Raw genomic sequence first — 25,001 nt, 5'->3', positions numbered from 1 at the left:
CATCATTTGCAGTAAGTAGTGCCTTTCAACTTCAAGCAAAGCACCCAAGCCACCATTTGCAGTAAGTAGTGCCTTTCAACCTCAAGACAAAGCACCCAAGCCACCATTTGTAGCAAGTAGTGCCTTTCAACTTCAAGCAAAGCACCCAATCCACCATTTGCAGTAAGTAGTGACTTTCAACTTCAAGTCAAAGCACCAAAGCCACCATTTGCAGTAAGTAGTGCCTTTCAACTTCAAGCCAACATTTGCAGTAAGTAGTGCATTTCAACTTCATGCCACCATTTGCAGTGTAGTGCCTTTCAACTTCAAGCCAAAGCACCTAAGCCACCATTAGCAGTAAGTAGTGCCTTTCAACCTCACGCCAAAGCACCCAAGCTACCATTTGCAGTAAGTAGTGCCTTTTAACCTCACGCCAAAGCACCCAAGCCACCATTTGCAGTAAGTAGTGCCTTTCAACTTCAAGCCAAAGCACCCAAGCCACCATTAGCAGTAAGAAGTGCCTTTCAACTTCAAGCCAAATCACCCCAGCCACCATTTGCAGTAAGTAATGCCTTTCAATTTCAAGCAAAGCACCCAAGCCACGATTTGCAGTAAGTAGTGCCTTTCAACCTCAAGCTAAAGCACCCAAGCCACCATTTGCAGTAAGTATTGCCTTTCAACTTCAAGCCAAAGCACCCAAGCCACCATTTGCAGTAAGAAGTGCCTTTCAACCTCAAGTAAAAGCACCCAAGCCACCATTTACAGTAAGTAGTGCCTTTCAACCTCACGCCAAAGCACCCAAGCCACCATTTGCAGTAAGTAGTGCCTTTCAACTTCAAGCCAAAGCACCCAAGCCACCATATGCAGTAAGTAGTGCCTTTCAACTTCATGCCACCATTTCCAGTAAGTAGTGCCTTTTAACCTCACGCCAAAGCACCCAAGCCACCATTTGCAGTAAGTAGTGCCTTTCAACTTAAAGCCAAAGCACCCAAGCCACCATTAGCAGTAAGAAGTGCCTTTCAACTTCAAGCCAAATCACCCGCCACCATTTGCAGTAAGTAGTGCCTTTCAACTTCAAGCCAAAGCACCCCAGCCACCATTTGCAGTAAGTAATGCCTTTCAATTTCAAGCAAAGCACCCAAGCCACGATTTGCAGTAAGTAGTGCCTTTCAACCTCAAGCTAAAGGACCCAAGCCACCATTTGCAGTAAGTATTGCCTTTCAACTTCAAGCCAAAGCACCCAAGCCACCATTTGCAGTAAGAAGTGCCTTTCAACCTCAAGTAAAAGCACCCAAGCCACCATTTACAGTAAGTAGTGCCTTTCAACCTCACGCCAAAGCACCCAAGCCACCATTTGCAGTAAGTAGTGCCTTTCAACTTCAAGCCAAAGCACCCAAGCCACCATATGCAGTAAGTAGTGCCTTTCAACTCCATGCCACCATTTGCAGTAAGTAGTGCCTTTCAACCTCATGCCACCATTTCCAGTAAGTAGTGCCTTTCAACTTCAAGCCAAAGCACCCAAGCCACCATTAGCAGTAAGAATTGCCTTTCAACTTCAAGTCAAATCACCCGCCACCATTTGCAGTAAGTAGTGCCTTTCAACCTCAAGTCAAAGCACCCAAGCCACCATTTACAGTAAGTAGTGCCTTTCACCTTCAAACCAAAGCACCCAAACAACCATTTGCAGGCAGTACCTTTTTACATCAAACAAACCATATTTTCATTTTCAAACCACATTAAGGGTACTCACAGTTGTGTAGACATTTATTCAGTGTTATTCAGAGATCAGAGACGTGACCCTTGGCTTCATCCATCTTGCAGAGAGTGAGTGAGGCACACCACTTCCTGGTTTTATAGTCACCCCCCCCTCCCTCCAGCAGGTACAGCAGGGAGAATGGTGATTTTTTTAAACTTCAAGCCAAAGCTGCCAAGCCACCATTTGCAGTGAGTAGTGCCTTTCAACTTTAAACCAAAGCTCCCAAGCCTCCATTTGCAGTAAATAATGCAATTCAACTTCAAGCCAAAGCACCCAAGCCACCATTTGCAGTAAGAAGTGCCTTTCAACTTCAAGCCAAATCACCCAAGCCATCATTTGCAGTAAGTAGTGCCTTTCAACTTCAAGCAAAGCACCCAAGCCACCATTTGCAGTAAGTAGTGCCTTTCAACCTCAAGACAAAGCACCCAAGCCACCATTTGTAGCAAGTAGTGCCTTTCAACTTCAAGCAAAGCACCCAATCCACCATTTGCAGTAAGTAGTGACTTTCAACTTCAAGTCAAAGCACCAAAGCCACCATTTGCAGTAAGTAGTGCCTTTCAACCTCATGCCACCATTTGCAGTAAGGAGTGCCTTTCAACTTCAAGCCAAAGCACCCAAGCCACCATGTGCAGTAAGTAGTGCCTTTCAACTTCAAGCAAATCACCCGCCACCATTTGCAGTAAGTAGTGCCTTTCAACTTCAAGCCAAAGCTCCCAAGCCACCATTTGCAGTAAGTAGTGCCTTTCAACTATAAACCAAAGCTCCCAACCTACCATTTGCAGTAAGTAGTGCCTTTCAACTTCAAGCCAACATTTGCAGTAAGTAGTGCATTTCAACTTCATGCCACCATTTGCAGTGTAGTGCCTTTCAACTTCAAGCCAAAGCACCCAAGCCACCATTAGCAGTAAGTAGTGCCTTTCAACCTCACGCCAAAGCACCCAAGCCACCATTTGCAGTAAGTAGTGCCTTTTAACCTCACGCCAAAGCACCCAAGCCACCATTTGCAGTAAGTAGTGCCTTTCAACTTCAAGCCAAAGCACCCAAGCCACCATTAGCAGTAAGAAGTGCCTTTCAACTTCAAGCCAAATCACCCGCCACCATTTGCAGTAAGTAGTGCCTTTCAACTTCAAGCCAAAGCACCCAAGCCACCATTTGCAGTAAGTAATGCCTTTCAATTTCAAGCAAAGCACCCAAGCCACGATTTGCAGTTAGTGCCTTTCAACCTCAAGCTAAAGCACCCAAGCCACCATTTGCAGTAAGTAGTGCCTTTCAACTTCAAGCCAAAGCACCCAAGCCACCATTTGCAGTAAGAAGTGCCTTTCAACCTCAAGTAAAAGCACCCAAGCCACCATTTACAGTAAGTAGTGCCTTTCAACTTCAAACCAAAGCACCCAAACAACCATTTGCAGGCAGTACCTTTTTAAATCAAACAAACCATATTTTCATTTTCAAACCACATTAAGGGTACTCACAGTTGTGTAGACATTTATTCAGTGTTATTCAGAGATCAGAGACGTGACCCTTGGCTTCATCCATCTTGCAGAGACTGGGTGAGGCACACCACTTCCTGGTTTTATAGTCACCCCCCCCCCCCTTCCAGCAGGTACAGCAGAGAGAATGGTGATTTTTTTAAACTTCAAGCCAAAGCTGTCAAGCACCATTTGCAGTGAGTAGTGCCTTTCAACTTTAAACCAAAGCTCCCAAGCCTCCATTTGCAGTAAATAATGCAATTCAACTTCAAGCCAAAGCACCCAAGCCACCATTTGCAGTAAGAAGTGCCTTTCAACTTCAAGCCAAATCACCCAAGCCATCATTTGCAGTAAGTAGTGCCTTTCAACTTCAAGCAAAGCACCCAAGCCACCATTTGCAGTAAGTAGTGCCTTTCAACCTCAAGACAAAGCACCCAAGCCACCATTTGTAGCAAGTAGTGCCTTTCAACTTCAAGCAAAGCACCCAATCCACCATTTGCAGTAAGTAGTGACTTTCAACTTCAAGTCAAAGCACCAAAGCCACCATTTGCAGTAAGTAGTGCCTTTCAACTTCATGCCACCATTTGCAGTAAGGTGCCTTTCAACTTCAAGCCAAAGCACCCAAGCTACCATGTGCAATAAGTAGTGCCTTTCAACTTCAAGCAAATCACCCGCCACCATTTGCAGTAAGTAGTGCCTTTCAACTTCAAGCCAAAGCTCCCAAGCCACCATTTGCAGTAAGTAGTGCCTTTCAACTATAAACCAAAGCTCCCAACCTACCATTTGCAGTAAGTAGTGCCTTTCAACTTCAAGCCAACATTTGCAGTAAGTAGTGCATTTCAACTTCATGCCACCATTTGCAGTGTAGTGCCTTTCAACTTCAAGCCAAAGCACCCAAGCCACCATTAGCAGTAAGTTGTGCCTTTCAACCTCACGCCAAAGCACCCAAGCCACCATTTGCAGTAAGTAGTGCCTTTTAACCTCACGCCAAAGCACCCAAGCCACCATTTGCAGTAAGTAGTGCCTTTCAACTTCAAGCCAAAGCACCCAAGCCACCATTAGCAGTAAGAAGTGCCTTTCAACTTCAAGCCAAATCACCCGCCACCAATTGCAGTAAGTAGTGCCTTTCAACTTCAAGCCAAAGCACCCAAGCCACCATTTGCAGTAAGTAATGCCTTTCAATTTCAAGCAAAGCACCCAAGCCACGATTTGCAGTAAGTAGTGCCTTTCAACCTCAAGCTAAAGCACCCAATACACCATTTGCAGTAAGTAGTGCCTTTCAACTTCAAGCCAAAGCACCCAAGCCACCATTTGCAGTAAGAAGTGCCTTTCAACCTCAAGTCAAAGCACCCAAGCCACCATTTACAGTAAGTAGTGCCTTTCAACTTCAAACCAAAGCACCCAAACAACCATTTGCAGGCAGTACCTTTTTAAATCAAACAAACCATATTTTCATTTTCAAACCACATTAAGGGTACTCACAGTAGTGTAGACATTTATTCAGTGTTATTCAGAGATCAGAGACGTGACCCTTGGGTTCATCCATCTTGCAGAGAGTGAGTGAGGCACACCACTTCCTGGTTTTATAGTCACCCCCCCCCCCCCTCCAGCAGGTACAGCAGGGAGAATGGTGATTTTTTTAAACTTCAAGCCAAAGCTGCCAAGCCACCATTTGCAGTAAGTAGTGCATTTCAACCTCAAGACAAAGCACCCAAGCCACCATTAGCAGTAAGAAGTGCCTTTCAACTTCAAGCCAAATCACCCGCCACCAATTGCAGTAAGTAGTGCCTTTCAACTTCAAGCCAAAGCACCCAAGCCACCATTTGCAGTAAGTAATGCCTTTCAATTTCAAGCAAAGCACCCAAGCCACGATTTGCAGTAAGTAGTGCCTTTCAACCTCAAGCTAAAGCACCCAATACACCATTTGCAGTAAGTAGTGCCTTTCAACTTCAAGCCAAAGCACCCAAGCCACCATTTGCAGTAAGAAGTGCCTTTCAACCTCAAGTCAAAGCACCCAAGCCACCATTTACAGTAAGTAGTGCCTTTCAACTTCAAACCAAAGCACCCAAACAACCATTTGCAGGCAGTACCTTTTTAAATCAAACAAACCATATTTTCATTTTCAAACCACATTAAGGGTACTCACAGTAGTGTAGACATTTATTCAGTGTTATTCAGAGATCAGAGACGTGACCCTTGGGTTCATCCATCTTGCAGAGAGTGAGTGAGGCACACCACTTCCTGGTTTTATAGTCACCCCCCCCCCCCCTCCAGCAGGTACAGCAGAGAGAATGGTGATTTTTTTAAACTTCAAGCCAAAGCTGCCAAGCCACCATTTGCAGTGAGTAGTGCCTTTCAACTTTAAACCAAAGCTCCCAAGCCTCCATTTGCAGTAAATAGTGCAATTCAACTTCAAGCCAAAGCACCCAAGCCACCATTTGCAGTAAGAAGTGCCTTTCAACTTCAAGCAAAGCACCCAAGCCACCATTTGCAGTAAGTAGCGCCTTTCAACCTCAAGACAAAGCACCCTAGCCACCATTTGTAGTAAGTAGTGCCTTTCAACTTCATGCCACCATTTCCAGTAAGTAGTGCCTTTTAACCTCACGCCAAAGCACCCAAGCCACCATTTGCAGTAAGTAGTGCCTTTCAACTTAAAGCCAAAGCACCCAAGCCACCATTAGCAGTAAGAAGTGCCTTTCAACTTCAAGCCAAATCACCCGCCACCATTTGCAGTAAGTAGTGCCTTTCAACTTCAAGCCAAAGCACCCCAGCCACCATTTGCAGTAAGTAATGCCTTTCAATTTCAAGCAAAGCACCCAAGCCACGATTTGCAGTAAGTAGTGCCTTTCAACCTCAAGCTAAAGGACCCAAGCCACCATTTGCAGTAAGTATTGCCTTTCAACTTCAAGCCAAAGCACCCAAGCCACCATTTGCAGTAAGAAGTGCCTTTCAACCTCAAGTAAAAGCACCCAAGCCACCATTTACAGTAAGTAGTGCCTTTCAACCTCACGCCAAAGCACCCAAGCCACCATTTGCAGTAAGTAGTGCCTTTCAACTTCAAGCCAAAGCACCCAAGCCACCATATGCAGTAAGTAGTGCCTTTCAACTCCATGCCACCATTTGCAGTAAGTAGTGCCTTTCAACCTCATGCCACCATTTCCAGTAAGTAGTGCCTTTCAACTTCAAGCCAAAGCACCCAAGCCACCATTAGCAGTAAGAATTGCCTTTCAACTTCAAGTCAAATCACCCGCCACCATTTGCAGTAAGTAGTGCCTTTCAACCTCAAGTCAAAGCACCCAAGCCACCATTTACAGTAAGTAGTGCCTTTCACCTTCAAACCAAAGCACCCAAACAACCATTTGCAGGCAGTACCTTTTTACATCAAACAAACCATATTTTCATTTTCAAACCACATTAAGGGTACTCACAGTTGTGTAGACATTTATTCAGTGTTATTCAGAGATCAGAGACGTGACCCTTGGCTTCATCCATCTTGCAGAGAGTGAGTGAGGCACACCACTTCCTGGTTTTATAGTCACCCCCCCCCTCCCTCCAGCAGGTACAGCAGGGAGAATGGTGATTTTTTTAAACTTCAAGCCAAAGCTGCCAAGCCACCATTTGCAGTGAGTAGTGCCTTTCAACTTTAAACCAAAGCTCCCAAGCCTCCATTTGCAGTAAATAATGCAATTCAACTTCAAGCCAAAGCACCCAAGCCACCATTTGCAGTAAGAAGTGCCTTTCAACTTCAAGTCAAAGCACCAAAGCCACCATTTGCAGTAAGTAGTGCCTTTCAACCTCATGCCACCATTTGCAGTAAGGAGTGCCTTTCAACTTCAAGCCAAAGCACCCAAGCCACCATGTGCAGTAAGTAGTGCCTTTCAACTTCAAGCAAATCACCCGCCACCATTTGCAGTAAGTAGTGCCTTTCAACTTCAAGCCAAAGCTCCCAAGCCACCATTTGCAGTAAGTAGTGCCTTTCAACTATAAACCAAAGCTCCCAACCTACCATTTGCAGTAAGTAGTGCCTTTCAACTTCAAGCCAACATTTGCAGTAAGTAGTGCATTTCAACTTCATGCCACCATTTGCAGTGTAGTGCCTTTCAACTTCAAGCCAAAGCACCCAAGCCACCATTAGCAGTAAGTAGTGCCTTTCAACCTCACGCCAAAGCACCCAAGCCACCATTTGCAGTAAGTAGTGCCTTTTAACCTCACGCCAAAGCACCCAAGCCACCATTTGCAGTAAGTAGTGCCTTTCAACTTCAAGCCAAAGCACCCAAGCCACCATTAGCAGTAAGAAGTGCCTTTCAACTTCAAGCCAAATCACCCGCCTCCATTTGCAGTAAGTAGTGCCTTTCAACTTCAAGCCAAAGCACCCAAGCCACCATTTGCAGTAAGTAATGCCTTTCAATTTCAAGCAAAGCACCCAAGCCACGATTTGCAGTTAGTGCCTTTCAACCTCAAGCTAAAGCACCCAAACCACCATTTGCAGTAAGTAGTGCCTTTCAACTTCAAGCCAAAGCACCCAAGCCACCATTTGCAGTAAGAAGTGCCTTTCAACCTCAAGTAAAAGCACCCAAGCCACCATTTACAGTAAGTAGTGCCTTTCAACTTCAAACCAAAGCACCCAAACAACCATTTGCAGGCAGTACCTTTTTAAATCAAACAAACCATATTTTCATTTTCAAACCACATTAAGGGTACTCACAGTTGTGTAGACATTTATTCAGTGTTATTCAGAGATCAGAGACGTGACCCTTGGCTTCATCCATCTTGCAGAGACTGGGTGAGGCACACCACTTCCTGGTTTTATAGTCACCCCCCCCCCCCCCTTCCAGCAGGTACAGCAGAGAGAATGGTGATTTTTTTAAACTTCAAGCCAAAGCTGTCAAGCACCATTTGCAGTGAGTAGTGCCTTTCAACTTTAAACCAAAGCTCCCAAGCCTCCATTTGCAGTAAATAATGCAATTCAACTTCAAGCCAAAGCACCCAAGCCACCATTTGCAGTAAGAAGTGCCTTTCAACTTCAAGCCAAATCACCCAAGCCATCATTTGCAGTAAGTAGTGCCTTTCAACTTCAAGCAAAGCACCCAAGCCACCATTTGCAGTAAGTAGTGCCTTTCAACCTCAAGACAAAGCACCCAAGCCACCATTTGTAGCAAGTAGTGCCTTTCAACTTCAAGCAAAGCACCCAATCCACCATTTGCAGTAAGTAGTGACTTTCAACTTCAAGTCAAAGCACCAAAGCCACCATTTGCAGTAAGTAGTGCCTTTCAACTTCATGCCACCATTTGCAGTAAGGTGCCTTTCAACTTCAAGCCAAAGCACCCAAGCTACCATGTGCAATAAGTAGTGCCTTTCAACTTCAAGCAAATCACCCGCCACCATTTGCAGTAAGTAGTGCCTTTCAACTTCAAGCCAAAGCTCCCAAGCCACCATTTGCAGTAAGTAGTGCCTTTCAACCTCAAGACAAAGCACCCAAGCCACCATTTGTAGCAAGTAGTGCCTTTCAACTTCAAGCAAAGCACCCAATCCACCATTTGCAGTAAGTAGTGACTTTCAACCTCAAGTAAAAGCACCCAAGCCACCATTTACAGTAAGTAGTGCCTTTCAACTTCAAACCAAAGCACCCAAACAACCATTTGCAGGCAGTACCTTTTTAAATCAAACAAACCATATTTTCATTTTCAAACCACATTAAGGGTACTCACAGTTGTGTAGACATTTATTCAGTGTTATTCAGAGATCAGAGACGTGACCCTTGGCTTCATCCATCTTGCAGAGACTGGGTGAGGCACACCACTTCCTGGTTTTATAGTCACCCCCCCCCCCTTCCAGCAGGTACAGCAGAGAGAATGGTGATTTTTTTAAACTTCAAGCCAAAGCTGTCAAGCACCATTTGCAGTGAGTAGTGCCTTTCAACTTTAAACCAAAGCTCCCAAGCCTCCATTTGCAGTAAATAATGCAATTCAACTTCAAGCCAAAGCACCCAAGCCACCATTTGCAGTAAGAAGTGCCTTTCAACTTCAAGCCAAATCACCCAAGCCATCATTTGCAGTAAGTAGTGCCTTTCAACTTCAAGCAAAGCACCCAAGCCACCATTTGCAGTAAGTAGTGCCTTTCAACCTCAAGACAAAGCACCCAAGCCACCATTTGTAGCAAGTAGTGCCTTTCAACTTCAAGCAAAGCACCCAATCCACCATTTGCAGTAAGTAGTGACTTTCAACTTCAAGTCAAAGCACCAAAGCCACCATTTGCAGTAAGTAGTGCCTTTCAACTTCATGCCACCATTTGCAGTAAGGTGCCTTTCAACTTCAAGCCAAAGCACCCAAGCTACCATGTGCAATAAGTAGTGCCTTTCAACTTCAAGCAAATCACCCGCCACCATTTGCAGTAAGTAGTGCCTTTCAACTTCAAGCCAAAGCTCCCAAGCCACCATTTGCAGTAAGTAGTGCCTTTCAACTATAAACCAAAGCTCCCAACCTACCATTTGCAGTAAGTAGTGCCTTTCAACTTCAAGCCAACATTTGCAGTAAGTAGTGCATTTCAACTTCATGCCACCATTTGCAGTGTAGTGCCTTTCAACTTCAAGCCAAAGCACCCAAGCCACCATTAGCAGTAAGTTGTGCCTTTCAACCTCACGCCAAAGCACCCAAGCCACCATTTGCAGTAAGTAGTGCCTTTTAACCTCACGCCAAAGCACCCAAGCCACCATTTGCAGTAAGTAGTGCCTTTCAACCTCAAGACAAAGCACCCAAGCCACCATTTGTAGCAAGTAGTGCCTTTCAACTTCAAGCAAAGCACCCAATCCACCATTTGCAGTAAGTAGTGACTTTCAACTTCAAGTCAAAGCACCAAAGCCACCATTTGCAGTAAGTAGTGCCTTTCAACCTCATGCCACCATTTGCAGTAAGGAGTGCCTTTCAACTTCAAGCCAAAGCACCCAAGCCACCATGTGCAGTAAGTAGTGCCTTTCAACTTCAAGCAAATCACCCGCCACCATTTGCAGTAAGTAGTGCCTTTCAACTTCAAGCCAAAGCTCCCAAGCCACCATTTGCAGTAAGTAGTGCCTTTCAACTATAAACCAAAGCTCCCAACCTACCATTTGCAGTAAGTAGTGCTTTTCAACTTCAAGCCAACATTTGCAGTAAGTAGTGCATTTCAACTTCATGCCACCATTTGCAGTGTAGTGCCTTTCAACTTCAAGCCAAAGCACCCAAGCCACCATTAGCAGTAAGTAGTGCCTTTCAACCTCACGCCAAAGCACCCAAGCCACCATTTGCAGTAAGTAGTGCCTTTTAACCTCACGCCAAAGCACCCAAGCCACCATTTGCAGTAAGTAGTGCCTTTCAACTTCAAGCCAAAGCACCCAAGCCACCATTAGCAGTAAGAAGTGCCTTTCAACTTCAAGCCAAATCACCCGCCACCATTTGCAGTAAGTAGTGCCTTTCAACTTCAAGCCAAAGCACCCAAGCCACCATTTGCAGTAAGTAATGCCTTTCAATTTCAAGCAAAGCACCCAAGCCACGATTTGCAGTTAGTGCCTTTCAACCTCAAGCTAAAGCACCCAAGCCACCATTTGCAGTAAGTAGTGCCTTTCAACTTCAAGCCAAAGCACCCAAGCCACCATTTGCAGTAAGAAGTGCCTTTCAACCTCAAGTAAAAGCACCCAAGCCACCATTTACAGTAAGTAGTGCCTTTCAACTTCAAACCAAAGCACCCAAACAACCATTTGCAGGCAGTACCTTTTTAAATCAAACAAACCATATTTTCATTTTCAAACCACATTAAGGGTACTCACAGTTGTGTAGACATTTATTCAGTGTTATTCAGAGATCAGAGACGTGACCCTTGGCTTCATCCATCTTGCAGAGACTGGGTGAGGCACACCACTTCCTGGTTTTATAGTCACCCCCCCCCCCCCCCCCTTCCAGCAGGTACAGCAGAGAGAATGGTGATTTTTTTAAACTTCAAGCCAAAGCTGTCAAGCACCATTTGCAGTGAGTAGTGCCTTTCAACTTTAAACCAAAGCTCCCAAGCCTCCATTTGCAGTAAATAATGCAATTCAACTTCAAGCCAAAGCACCCAAGCCACCATTTGCAGTAAGAAGTGCCTTTCAACTTCAAGCCAAATCACCCAAGCCATCATTTGCAGTAAGTAGTGCCTTTCAACTTCAAGCAAAGCACCCAAGCCACCATTTGCAGTAAGTAGTGCCTTTCAACCTCAAGACAAAGCACCCAAGCCACCATTTGTAGCAAGTAGTGCCTTTCAACTTCAAGCAAAGCACCCAATCCACCATTTGCAGTAAGTAGTGACTTTCAACTTCAAGTCAAAGCACCAAAGCCACCATTTGCAGTAAGTAGTGCCTTTCAACTTCATGCCACCATTTGCAGTAAGGTGCCTTTCAACTTCAAGCCAAAGCACCCAAGCTACCATGTGCAATAAGTAGTGCCTTTCAACTTCAAGCAAATCACCCGCCACCATTTGCAGTAAGTAGTGCCTTTCAACTTCAAGCCAAAGCTCCCAAGCCACCATTTGCAGTAAGTAGTGCCTTTCAACCTCAAGACAAAGCACCCAAGCCACCATTTGTAGCAAGTAGTGCCTTTCAACTTCAAGCAAAGCACCCAATCCACCATTTGCAGTAAGTAGTGACTTTCAACCTCAAGTAAAAGCACCCAAGCCACCATTTACAGTAAGTAGTGCCTTTCAACTTCAAACCAAAGCACCCAAACAACCATTTGCAGGCAGTACCTTTTTAAATCAAACAAACCATATTTTCATTTTCAAACCACATTAAGGGTACTCACAGTTGTGTAGACATTTATTCAGTGTTATTCAGAGATCAGAGACGTGACCCTTGGCTTCATCCATCTTGCAGAGACTGGGTGAGGCACACCACTTCCTGGTTTTATAGTCACCCCCCCCCCCCCCTTCCAGCAGGTACAGCAGAGAGAATGGTGATTTTTTTAAACTTCAAGCCAAAGCTGTCAAGCACCATTTGCAGTGAGTAGTGCCTTTCAACTTTAAACCAAAGCTCCCAAGCCTCCATTTGCAGTAAATAATGCAATTCAACTTCAAGCCAAAGCACCCAAGCCACCATTTGCAGTAAGAAGTGCCTTTCAACTTCAAGCCAAATCACCCAAGCCATCATTTGCAGTAAGTAGTGCCTTTCAACTTCAAGCAAAGCACCCAAGCCACCATTTGCAGTAAGTAGTGCCTTTCAACCTCAAGACAAAGCACCCAAGCCACCATTTGTAGCAAGTAGTGCCTTTCAACTTCAAGCAAAGCACCCAATCCACCATTTGCAGTAAGTAGTGACTTTCAACTTCAAGTCAAAGCACCAAAGCCACCATTTGCAGTAAGTAGTGCCTTTTAACTTCATGCCACCATTTGCAGTAAGGTGCCTTTCAACTTCAAGCCAAAGCACCCAAGCTACCATGTGCAATAAGTAGTGCCTTTCAACTTCAAGCAAAACACCCGCCACCATTTGCAGTAAGTAGTGCCTTTCAACTTCAAGCCAAAGCTCCCAAGCCACCATTTGCAGTAAGTAGTGCCTTTCAACTATAAACCAAAGCTCCCAACCTACCATTTGCAGTAAGTAGTGCCTTTCAACTTCAAGCCAACATTTGCAGTAAGTAGTGCATTTCAACTTCATGCCACCATTTGCAGTGTAGTGCCTTTCAACTTCAAGCCAAAGCACCCAAGCCACCATTAGCAGTAAGTTGTGCCTTTCAACCTCACGCCAAAGCACCCAAGCCACCATTTGCAGTAAGTAGTGCCTTTTAACCTCACGCCAAAGCACCCAAGCCACCATTTGCAGTAAGTAGTGCCTTTCAACTTCAAGCCAAAGCACCCAAGCCACCATTAGCAGTAAGAAGTGCCTTTCAACTTCAAGCCAAATCACCCGCCACCAATTGCAGTAAGTAGTGCCTTTCAACTTCAAGCCAAAGCACCCAAGCCACCATTTGCAGTAAGTAATGCCTTTCAATTTCAAGCAAAGCACCCAAGCCACGATTTGCAGTAAGTAGTGCCATTCAACCTCAAGCTAAAGCACCCAATACACCATTTGCAGTAAGTAGTGCCTTTCAACTTCAAGCCAAAGCACCCAAGCCACCATTTGCAGTAAGAAGTGCCTTTCAACCTCAAGTCAAAGCACCCAAGCCACCATTTACAGTAAGTAGTGCCTTTCAACTTCAAACCAAAGCACCCAAACAACCATTTGCAGGCAGTACCTTTTTAAATCAAACAAACCATATTTTCATTTTCAAACCACATTAAGGGTACTCACAGTAGTGTAGACATTTATTCAGTGTTATTCAGAGATCAGAGACGTGACCCTTGGGTTCATCCATCTTGCAGAGAGTGAGTGAGGCACACCACTTCCTGGTTTTATAGTCACCCCCCACCCCTCCAGCAGGTACAGCAGAGAGAATGGTGATTTTTTTAAACTTCAAGCCAAAGCTGCCAAGCCACCATTTGCAGTAAGTAGTGCCTTTCAACTTCAAGCCAAAGCACCCAAGCCACCATTAGCAGTAAGAAGTGCCTTTCAACTTCAAGCCAAATCACCCGCCACCAATTGCAGTAAGTAGTGCCTTTCAACTTCAAGCCAAAGCACCCAAGCCACCATTTGCAGTAAGTAATGCCTTTCAATTTCAAGCAAAGCACCCAAGCCACGATTTGCAGTAAGTAGTGCCTTTCAACCTCAAGCTAAAGCACCCAATACACCATTTGCAGTAAGTAGTGCCTTTCAACTTCAAGCCAAAGCACCCAAGCCACCATTTGCAGTAAGAAGTGCCTTTCAACCTCAAGTCAAAGCACCCAAGCCACCATTTACAGTAAGTAGTGCCTTTCAACTTCAAACCAAAGCACCCAAACAACCATTTGCAGGCAGTACCTTTTTAAATCAAACAAACCATATTTTCATTTTCAAACCACATTAAGGGTACTCACAGTAGTGTAGACATTTATTCAGTGTTATTCAGAGATCAGAGACGTGACCCTTGGGTTCATCCATCTTGCAGAGAGTGAGTGAGGCACACCACTTCCTGGTTTTATAGTCACCCCCCCCCCCCTCCAGCAGGTACAGCAGAGAGAATGGTGATTTTTTTAAACTTCAAGCCAAAGCTGCCAAGCCACCATTTGCAGTGAGTAGTGCCTTTCAACTTTAAACCAAAGCTCCCAAGCCTCCATTTGCAGTAAATAGTGCAATTCAACTTCAAGCCAAAGCACCCAAGCCACCATTTGCAGTAAGAAGTGCCTTTCAACTTCAAGCCAAATCACCCGCCATCATTTGCAGTATGTAGTGCCTTTCAACTTCAAGCAAAGCACCCAAGCCACCATTTGCAGTAAGTAGCGCCTTTCAACCTCAAGACAAAGCACCCTAGCCACCATTTGTAGTAAGTAGTGCCTTTCAACTTCATGCCACCATTTCCAGTAAGTAGTGCCTTTTAACCTCACGCCAAAGCACCCAAGCCACCATTTGCAGTAAGTAGTGCCTTTCAACTTAAAGCCAAAGCACCCAAGCCACCATTAGCAGTAAGAAGTGCCTTTCAACTTCAAGCCAAATCACCCGCCACCATTTGCAGTAAGTAGTGCCTTTCAACTTCAAGCCAAAGCACCCCAGCCACCATTTGCAGTAAGTAATGCCTTTCAATTTCAAGCAAAGCACCCAAGCCACGATTTGCAGTAAGTAGTGCCTTTCAACCTCAAGCTAAAGGACCCAAGCCACCATTTGCAGTAAGTATTGCCTTTCAACTTCAAGCCAAAGCACCCAAGCCACCATTTGCAGTAAGAAGTGCCTTTCAACCTCAAGTAAAAGCACCCAAGCCACCATTTACAGTAAGTAGTGCCTTTCAACCTCACGCCAAAGCACCCAAGCCACCATTTGCAGTAAGTAGTGCCTTTCAACTCCATGCCACCATTTGCAGTAAGTAGTGCCTTTCAACCTCATGCCACCATTTCCAGTAAGTAGTGCCTTTCAACTTCAAGCCAAAGCACCCAAGCCACCATTAGCAGTAAGAATTGCCTTTCAACTTCAAGTCAAATCACCCGCCACCATTTGCAGTAAGTAGTGCCTTTCAACCTCAAGTCAAAGCACCCAAGCCACCATTTACAGTAAGTAGTGCCTTTCACCTTCAAACCAAAGCACCCAAACAACCATTTGCAGGCAGTACCTTTTTACATCAAACAAACCATATTTTCATTTTCAAACCACATTCAGGGTACTCACAGTTGTGTAGACATTTATTCAGTGTTATTCAGAGATCAGAGACGTGACCCTTGGCTTCATCCATCTTGCAGAGAGTGAGTGAGGCACACCACTTCCTGGTTTTATAGTCACCCCCCCCTCCCTCCAGCAGGTACAGCAGGGAGAATGGTGATTTTTTTAAACTTCAAGCCAAAGCTGCCAAGCCACCATTTGCAGTGAGTAGTGCCTTTCAACTTTAAACCAAAGCTCCCAAGCCTCCATTTGCAGTAAATAATGCAATTCAACTTCAAGCCAAAGCACCCAAGCCACCATTTGCAGTAAGAAGTGCCTTTCAACTTCAAGCCAAATCACCCAAGCCATCATTTGCAGTAAGTAGTGCCTTTCAACTTCAAGCAAAGCACCCAAGCCACCATTTGCAGTAAGTAGTGCCTTTCAACCTCAAGACAAAGCACCCAAGCCACCATTTGTAGCAAGTAGTGCCTTTCAACTTCAAGCAAAGCACCCAATCCACCATTTGCAGTAAGTAGTGACTTTCAACTTCAAGTCAAAGCACCAAAGCCACCATTTGCAGTAAGTAGTGCCTTTCAACTTCATGCCACCATTTGCAGTAAGGTGCCTTTCAACTTCAAGCCAAAGCACCCAAGCTACCATGTGCAATAAGTAGTGCCTTTCAACTTCAAGCAAATCACCCGCCACCATTTGCAGTAAGTAGTGCCTTTCAACTTCAAGCCAAAGCTCCCAAGCCACCATTTGCAGTAAGTAGTGCCTTTCAACCTCAAGACAAAGCACCCAAGCCACCATTTGTAGCAAGTAGTGCCTTTCAACTTCAAGCAAAGCACCCAATCCACCATTTGCAGTAAGTAGTGACTTTCAACCTCAAGTAAAAGCACCCAAGCCACCATTTACAGTATGTAGTGCCTTTCAACTTCAAACCAAAGCACCCAAACAACCATTTGCAGGCAGTACCTTTTTAAATCAAACAAACCATATTTTCATTTTCAAACCACATTAAGGGTACTCACAGTTGTGTAGACATTTATTCAGTGTTATTCAGAGATCAGAGACGTGACCCTTGGCTTCATCCATCTTGCAGAGACTGGGTGAGGCACACCACTTCCTGGTTTTATAGTCACCCCCCCCCCCCCTTCCAGCAGGTACAGCAGAGAGAATGGTGATTTTTTTAAACTTCAAGCCAAAGCTGTCAAGCACCATTTGCAGTGAGTAGTGCCTTTCAACTTTAAACCAAAGCTCCCAAGCCTCCATTTGCAGTAAATAATGCAATTCAACTTCAAGCCAAAGCACCCAAGCCACCATTTGCAGTAAGAAGTGCCTTTCAACTTCAAGCCAAATCACCCAAGCCATCATTTGCAGTAAGTAGTGCCTTTCAACTTCAAGCAAAGCACCCAAGCCACCATTTGCAGTAAGTAGTGCCTTTCAACCTCAAGACAAAGCACCCAAGCCACCATTTGTAGCAAGTAGTGCCTTTCAACTTCAAGCAAAGCACCCAATCCACCATTTGCAGTAAGTAGTGCCTTTCAACCTCAAGACAAAGCACCCAAGCCACCATTTGTAGCAAGTAGTGCCTTTCAACTTCAAGCAAAGCACCCAATCCACCATTTGCAGTAAGTAGTGACTTTCAACCTCAAGTAAAAGCACCCAAGCCACCATTTACAGTAAGTAGTGCCTTTCAACTTCAAACCAAAGCACCCAAACAACCATTTGCAGGCAGTACCTTTTTAAATCAAACAAACCATATTTTCATTTTCAAACCACATTAAGGGTACTCACAGTTGTGTAGACATTTATTCAGTGTTATTCAGAGATCAGAGACGTGACCCTTGGCTTCATCCATCTTGCAGAGACTGGGTGAGGCACACCACTTCCTGGTTTTATAGTCACCCCCCCCCCCCCCCCTTCCAGCAGGTACAGCAGAGAGAATGGTGATTTTTTTAAACTTCAAGCCAAAGCTGTCAAGCACCATTTGCAGTGAGTAGTGCCTTTCAACTTTAAACCAAAGCTCCCAAGCCTCCATTTGCAGTAAATAATGCAATTCAACTTCAAGCCAAAGCACCCAAGCCACCATTTGCAGTAAGAAGTGCCTTTCAACTTCAAGCCAAATCACCCAAGCCATCATTTGCAGTAAGTAGTGCCTTTCAACTTCAAGCAAAGCACCCAAGCCACCATTTGCAGTAAGTAGTGCCTTTCAACCTCAAGACAAAGCACCCAAGCCACCATTTGTAGCAAGTAGTGCCTTTCAACTTCAAGCAAAGCACCCAATCCACCATTTGCAGTAAGTAGTGACTTTCAACTTCAAGTCAAAGCACCAAAGCCACCATTTGCAGTAAGTAGTGCCTTTCAACTTCATGCCACCATTTGCAGTAAGGTGCCTTTCAACTTCAAGCCAAAGCACCCAAGCTACCATGTGCAATAAGTAGTGCATTTCAACTTCATGCCACCATTTGCAGTGTAGTGCCTTTCAACCTCACGCCAAAGCACCCAAGCCACCATTTGCAGTAAGTAGTGCCTTTTAACCTCACGCCAAAGCACCCAAGCCACCATTTGCAGTAAGTAGTGCCTTTCAACTTCAAGCCAAAGCACCCAAGCCACCATTAGCAGTAAGAAGTGCCTTTCAACTTCAAGCCAAATCACCCGCCACCAATTGCAGTAAGTAGTGCCTTTCAACTTCAAGCCAAAGCACCCAAGCCACCATTTGCAGTAAGTAATGCCTTTCAATTTCAAGCAAAGCACCCAAGCCACGATTTGCAGTAAGTAGTGCCTTTCAACCTCAAGCTAAAGCACCCAATACACCATTTGCAGTAAGTAGTGCCTTTCAACTTCAAGCCAAAGCACCCAAGCCACCATTTGCAGTAAGAAGTGCCTTTCAACCTCAAGTCAAAGCACCCAAGCCACCATTTACAGTAAGTAGTGCCTTTCAACTTCAAACCAAAGCACCCAAACAACCATTTGCAGGCAGTACCTTTTTAAATCAAACAAACCATATTTTCATTTTCAAACCACATTAAGGGTACTCACAGTAGTGTAGACATTTATTCAGTGTTATTCAGAGATCAGAGACGTGACCCTTGGGTTCATCCATCTTGCAGAGAGTGAGTGAGGCACACCACTTCCTGGTTTTATAGTCACCCCCCCCCCCTCCAGCAGGTACAGCAGAGAGAATGGTGATTTTTTTAAACTTCAAGCCAAAGCTGCCAAGCCACCATTTGCAGTAAGTAGTGCCTTTCAACTTCAAGCCAAAGCACCCAAGCCACCATTAGCAGTAAGAAGTGCCTTTCAACTTCAAGCCAAATCACCCGCCACCAATTGCAGTAAGTAGTGCCTTTCAACTTCAAGCCAAAGCACCCAAGCCACCATTTGCAGTAAGTAATGCCTTTCAATTTCAAGCAAAGCACCCAAGCCACGATTTGCAGTAAGTAGTGCCTTTCAACCTCAAGCTAAAGCACCCAATACACCATTTGCAGTAAGTAGTGCCTTTCAACTTCAAGCCAAAGCACCCAAGCCACCATTTGCAGTAAGAAGTGCCTTTCAACCTCAAGTCAAAGCACCCAAGCCACCATTTACAGTAAGTAGTGCCTTTCAACTTCAAACCAAAGCACCCAAACAACCATTTGCAGGCAGTACCTTTTTAATCAAACAAACCATATTTTCATTTTCAAACCACATTAAGGGTACTCACAGTAGTGTAGACATTTATTCAGTGTTATTCAGAGATCAGAGACGTGACCCTTGGATTCATCCATCTTGCAGAGAGTGAGTGAGGCACACCACTTCCTGGTTTTATAGTCACCCCCCCCCCCCCTCCAGCAGGTACAGCAGAGAGAATGGTGATTTTTTTAAACTTCAAGCCAAAGCTGCCAAGCCACCATTTGCAGTGAGTAGTGCCTTTCAACTTTAAACCAAAGCTCCCAAGCCTCCATTTGCAGTAAATAGTGCAATTCAACTTCAAGCCAAAGCACCCAAGCCACCATTTGCAGTAAGAAGTGCCTTTCAACTTCAAGCCAAATCACCCGCCATCATTTGCAGTATGTAGTGCCTTTCAACTTCAAGCAAAGCACCCAAGCCACCATTTGCAGTAAGTAGCGCCTTTCAACCTCAAGACAAAGCACCCTAGCCACCATTTGTAGTAAGTAGTGCCTTTCAACTTCAAGCAAAGCACCCAATCCACCATTTGCAGTAAGTAGTGACTTTCAACTTCAAGTCAAAGCACCCAAGCCACCATTTGCAGTAAGTAGTGCCTTTCAACTTCATGCCACCATTTGCAGTAAGGAGTGCCTTTCAACTTCAAGCCAAAGCACCCAAGCCACCATGTGCAGTAAGTAGTGCCTTTCAACTTCAAGCAAATCACCCGCCACCATTTGCAGTAAGTAGTGCCTTTCAACTTCAAGCCAAAGCTCCCAAGCCACCATTTGCAGTAAGTAGTGCCTTTCAACTATAAACCAAAGCTCCCAACCTACCATTTGCAGTAAGTAGTGCCTTTCAACTTCAAGCCAAAGCACCTAAGCCACCATTTGCAGTAAGTAGTGCCTTTCAACTTCAAGCCAACGCACCCAAGCCACCATTTGCAGTAAGAAGAACCTTTCAACTACATGCCACCATTTGCAGTAAGTAGTGCCTTTCAACTTCAAGCCAAAACACACAAACAACCATTTGCAGGCAGTGCCTTTTTACTTCAAACAAAGCATATTTTCATTTTTTAACCACATTATGGGTACTCACAGTTGTGTAGACATTTGTTCAGTGTTATTCAGAGCTCAGAGAGACGTAACCCTTGGCTTGAACCATTTTGCAGAGGGTGAGTGAGGCACACCACTTCCTGGTTTTATAGTCCCTCCCCCTCCCTCCAGCAGGTGCAGCAGAGAGAATGGTGATTTTTTTAAACTTCAAGCCAAAGCTCCCAAGCCACCATTTGCAGTAAATAGTGCAATTCATCTTCAAGCCAAAGCACCCAAGCCACCATTTGCAGTAAGTAGTGCCTTTCAACTTTAAACCAAAGCTTCCAACCCACCATTTGCAGTAAGTAGTGCCTTTCAACTTCGTCATAACACCCAAGCCACCATTTGCAGTAAGTAGTGCCTTTCAACTTCAAGCCAAAGCACCTAAACAACCATTTGCAGGCAGTGCCTTTTTACTTCAAACAAACCATATTTTCATTTTCAAACCACATTAAGGGTACTCACAGTTGTGTAGTCATTTATTCAGTGTAATTCAGAGCTCAGAGAGACGTGACCCTTGGCTTCATCCATCTTGCAGAGTGTGAGTGAGGCACACCACTTCCTGGTTTTATAGTCCCTCCCCCTCCCTCCAGCAGGGGCAGCAGAGAGAATGGTGAATTTAAAAAAAACATTAATATCTCTCTGATTTGTCATCGATAGGAAAAATTATCCGCACCCGTAAGGCGGAGAGGGGCTCTGAGCGAGGTGGCCAAAAATGACGGCCGTAGGTGGCGGCGTTCTGTCGGAAATCGCAGCACAGTGGGCCAAAAGCGGTCAAGATCAGAGATTTAGTAATATAGATGACTGGCATGTTTATCACACAGAGGGTGTTGAGAACATAGATTGTGCTGCCAGAGGAAATGGCAGAAGCAGGTACAATTGTGAAGTTTAAATGACCTTGGCCATGTACTTGGGTCAGAAAGAATTTGAGATATGTGGGCAAATGGGATTAACGTGAACAGGCATCACAGTCAGTATGGACATTTTGCGCTGAAGGGCCCATTTTTGTGCTGTACAATTCAAGGATTTATTTAAAGTTAAGTGTTAATGATTGCAATAAATTGGATATGATGGCTACAGTAAAGTATTCAAATTCAAGAGATAAAGAGTAAGGCATGAACTAATTCATTGATGGAACTGGTATGAGGGTGTTGCTTCTATTTCATGTGTCTCAAGACCACAATGCTTAACTTCAATCTGTGTATGAACCATTTTTGTGTTCTGCAATCGATAATCAAAAGTTAAATTGCAGGTTTAGTTCGAGATTCTTTACCATTTCTGTACCAATAAATAATCTTATTCCTATGTTTAAATGTAAATGCTTTTATTGCATTTCTAAATTTTAAATATGGAACAATTGATTTATGCAGGATTATCTTTGTTTTTCACAAGAATGGACATCAAAGTTGCAAAGCTAAAGTTAAGCCACCTCGGCTGAATGGATTAAAAACTGGAGTATTTTCAACAAGAAGTCCTCACCGCCCCAATGCAATTGGTTTAACACTGGGGAAGTTGGATAGGATTGAAGGTAAGCTGCTATAAAGATGTTCGATATGTAGGTAGAATGCTTTGCTGCACACGATAAGCCAACTTTATTGAAAATAGGAAAAGGAGGGTTAAGAATCTTGCTAGAATATAATATAATATAATATAACATAACAATTACAGCACGGAAACAGGCCATCTCGGCCCTACAAGTCCGTGCCGAACAACTTTTTTCCCTTAGTCCCACCTGCCTGCACTCATACCATAACCCTCCATTCCCTTCTCATCCATATGCCTATCCAATTTATTTTTAAATGATACCAACGAACCTGCCTCCACCACTTCCACTGTAAGCTCATTCCACACCGCTACCACTCTCTGAGTAAATAAGCCCCCCCTCATGTTACCCCTAATCTTCTGTCCCTTAATTCTGAAGTCATGTCCTCTTGTTTGAATCTTCCCTATTCTCAAAGGGAAAAGCTGATCCACATCAACTCTGTCTATCCCTCTCATTATTTTAAAGACCTCTATCAAGTCCCCCCTTAACCTTCTGCGCTCCAGAGAATAAAGACCTAACTTATTCAACCTTTCTCTGTAACTTAGTTGTTGAAACCCAGGCAACATTCTAGTAAATCTCCTCTGTACTCTCTCTATTTTGTTGACATCCTTCCTATAATTGGGCGACCAAAATTGTATACCATACTCCAGATTTGGTCTCACCAATGCCTTGTACAATTTTAACATTACATCCCAGCTTCTATACTCAATGCTCTGATTTATAAAGGCTAGCATACCAAAAGCTTTCTTTACCACCCTATCTATATGAGATTCCACCTTCAAGGAACTATGCACGGTTATTCCCAGATCCCTCTGTTCAACTGTATTCTTCAATTCCCTACCGTTTACCATGTACGTCCTATTTTGATTTGTCCTGCCAAGGTGTAGCACCTCACATTTATCAGCATTAAACTCCATCTGCCATCTTTCAGCCCATTCTTCCAAATGGCCTAAATCACTCTGTAGACTTTGGAAATCCTCTTCATTATCCACAACACCCCCTATCTTGGTATCATCTGCATACTTACTAATCCAATTTACCACACCTTCATCCAGATCATTGATGTACATGACAAACAACAAAGGACCCAACACCGATCCCTGAGGCACCCCACTAGTCACCTGCCTCCAACCCGACAAACAACCATCCACCATTACCCTCTGGTGTCTCCCATTCAGCCACTGTTGAATCCATCTTGCTACTCCTGCATTTATACCCAACAGTTGAACCTTCTTAACCAACCTTCCATGAGGAACCTTGTCAAAGGCCTTATGCGGCTTTTTCACGGGGCGACTTGACGCAAGATGTAACCAGAGTGAAGTGGTCGTGGTCTAGCACGATATCACACGATATAACGGGGGGTAGATAAAGAGTTCCCACGGTATTCGGCATTTCTGTTATTTGTGCGAGTGACTTGTCCGTCTCCCGAGCTTTCCCGTTAAATCTTGAATGAACATTGTGAAGTGTTGTTAAATCATCACATGGCACAAATGATGTCACTTTTTTTTCACACTATAAATATCCTCCCTTGGTTGAATTGGCTCATTTGGAGACATGTTTTACTGTGTATGTGGGAGACACAGATGGACTGAGCACAGTACCTCGGTCTTACTGTGTGTGGGAGAGGGGGAGAAAGAGACGTACACTCACAGAGGCAGTGTCTCTCAGCCTGTGTAAGAGGGAGGGAGGGAGAGAGAGAGAGAGGCACACACAAGGTGGATGTGAAATCTCACCTGCCTGTTTCAGTGACAGACACCCGCCGCCAGTAAATGAAGACTGTAAAACTGGGACCCTGGTTCTGGACTCCCCCAACATCGGGAACATTCTTCCTGCATCTAGCCTGTCCAATCCCGTAGATACTGATTAGACCGGTATCTATTTATTTACTTTATTGATGATTTCAATTAAATATTGGGAACATCAGGCCGCAAACGTTATTTCTTGAGTGTTAGTGCTGGACTTTGACTCGACCTTCCTAGTTAGCCGGCGCCTGAGACTGAGCCAAGCAATGTCCAGACCTGACTTCAACACAAAGTGAGGGAGGAACTCAAAGGGTCAGGCTCGTGTTTTGCTCGTGATTCCTGCATCTGCAGTTCCTCGTGTCTACAGACCAGAGTTGCCACTAGACTCCGAGATGACCATCACAGAACATACGGAAGATAGACACGAAATGCTGGAGTAACACAGCCGGACGGGCAGCATCTCTGGAGAGAAGGAATGTGTGACGTTTCGGTTCGAGACCCTTCTTCAGAGTCTCGTCCCGAAACGTCACCCATTCCTTTTATCCAGATGCTGCCCGACCAGTATTTTATGTCTGTCTCCAGTATTACTGTGTCTATCATCGGCGCAAACCAACATCTACAGTTCTTCCCGACACATTAGAGGATACCGTCTCGCCATCACTCGGATTACCCGCTTCATTTCCATAACGTTGCCACCTCTCTTTACTTTGCTTACTGAAGCCTGATCCTTGTCACACTCAGTGCTCTATTGCCCAGCCTCTCATCTTTCAATCGGGTTCGGCCCGGAAGGAACTGCAGATGCTGGATTAAAACGAAGATAGACACAACATGTAGCTCAGCGGGACAAGCAGCATATCAGAAGGGTCTCGACCCGAAATGTCACCCATTCCTTCTCCCCAGAGATGCTGCCTGCTGTCGAGTTACTCCAGCATTCTCTTTAAACCGGCATCTGCTGTTCCTTCCGACACATGCACAAGAAATAGGCAACTTTTCGGGCCGAAACGTTGCCTATTTCCTTCGTTCCATAGATGTTGCTGCACCCGCTGAGTTTCTCCAGCATTTGTGTGTGTGGGTGGGAGTTGGGGGGGGGGGGGGGATTTGAATCGGAACCCTTCTTCAGACATCCTAATCGGAATTGAGTCTGAAGATGTGTCTCGTCCCGAAACATCACCTATTTTTCTCCAGACATGCTGCTTGACTCGCTGAGTTACTCCAGCTTTTTGTGTCTGTCTTCGATTTAAACCAGCATGTGCAGTTCACTCCTTACACGGGTCTCTGGAGAACATTGATTGGTAGCGTTCCGGTCCCTGCTTCGGAAAGGCATCGATCGCTAGTTGGCGAGGACTCCGAGCTGTATCTCTCAAAGAAGTACATGTGAAAATTTTCTCACGGACCCTAAAAATGCGGGACCTTTCAGTAAAGTCCCTTTTAAAGATTCTTGAATCTCATTAACATAACTCATGAATAAGTTGATGTCCATATGCGGATGCAAATCTTTATTTTTTAAATTCAATCCCACAGAAGACAATTTTTACTCACCTTCTGTCCCCTCTGTCCAGCTTCCGGGTTCACCGTTC

At 44.7% G+C, this 25,001-nt stretch overlaps 1 protein-coding gene across 2 annotated transcripts in view; it reads left to right on the top strand.

Moving 5' to 3' along the window:
- The window catches only part of trmo (tRNA methyltransferase O), a 77,413-nt gene that overhangs the window by 27,891 nt on the left and 24,521 nt on the right, over positions 1 to 25,001 (top strand). For both annotated transcript variants that reach the window (XR_004411422.1, XM_033018070.1), the window contains exon 4: positions 21,510 to 21,667. Coding sequence is in view for 1 of the 2 variants with exons in the window: in XM_033018070.1 (XP_032873961.1) it covers positions 21,510 to 21,667 (158 nt within the window). In the remaining variant the exon portion in view is untranslated. The remainder of the gene's footprint in view (positions 1 to 21,509; positions 21,668 to 25,001) is intronic.

This window comes from Amblyraja radiata, chromosome 3, assembly GCF_010909765.2.
Source record: "Amblyraja radiata isolate CabotCenter1 chromosome 3, sAmbRad1.1.pri, whole genome shotgun sequence".
In the NCBI taxonomy this organism is placed as follows: Eukaryota; Metazoa; Chordata; class Chondrichthyes; order Rajiformes; family Rajidae; genus Amblyraja; species Amblyraja radiata.
This window is presented reverse-complemented; position numbering and strand designations above follow the sequence as displayed.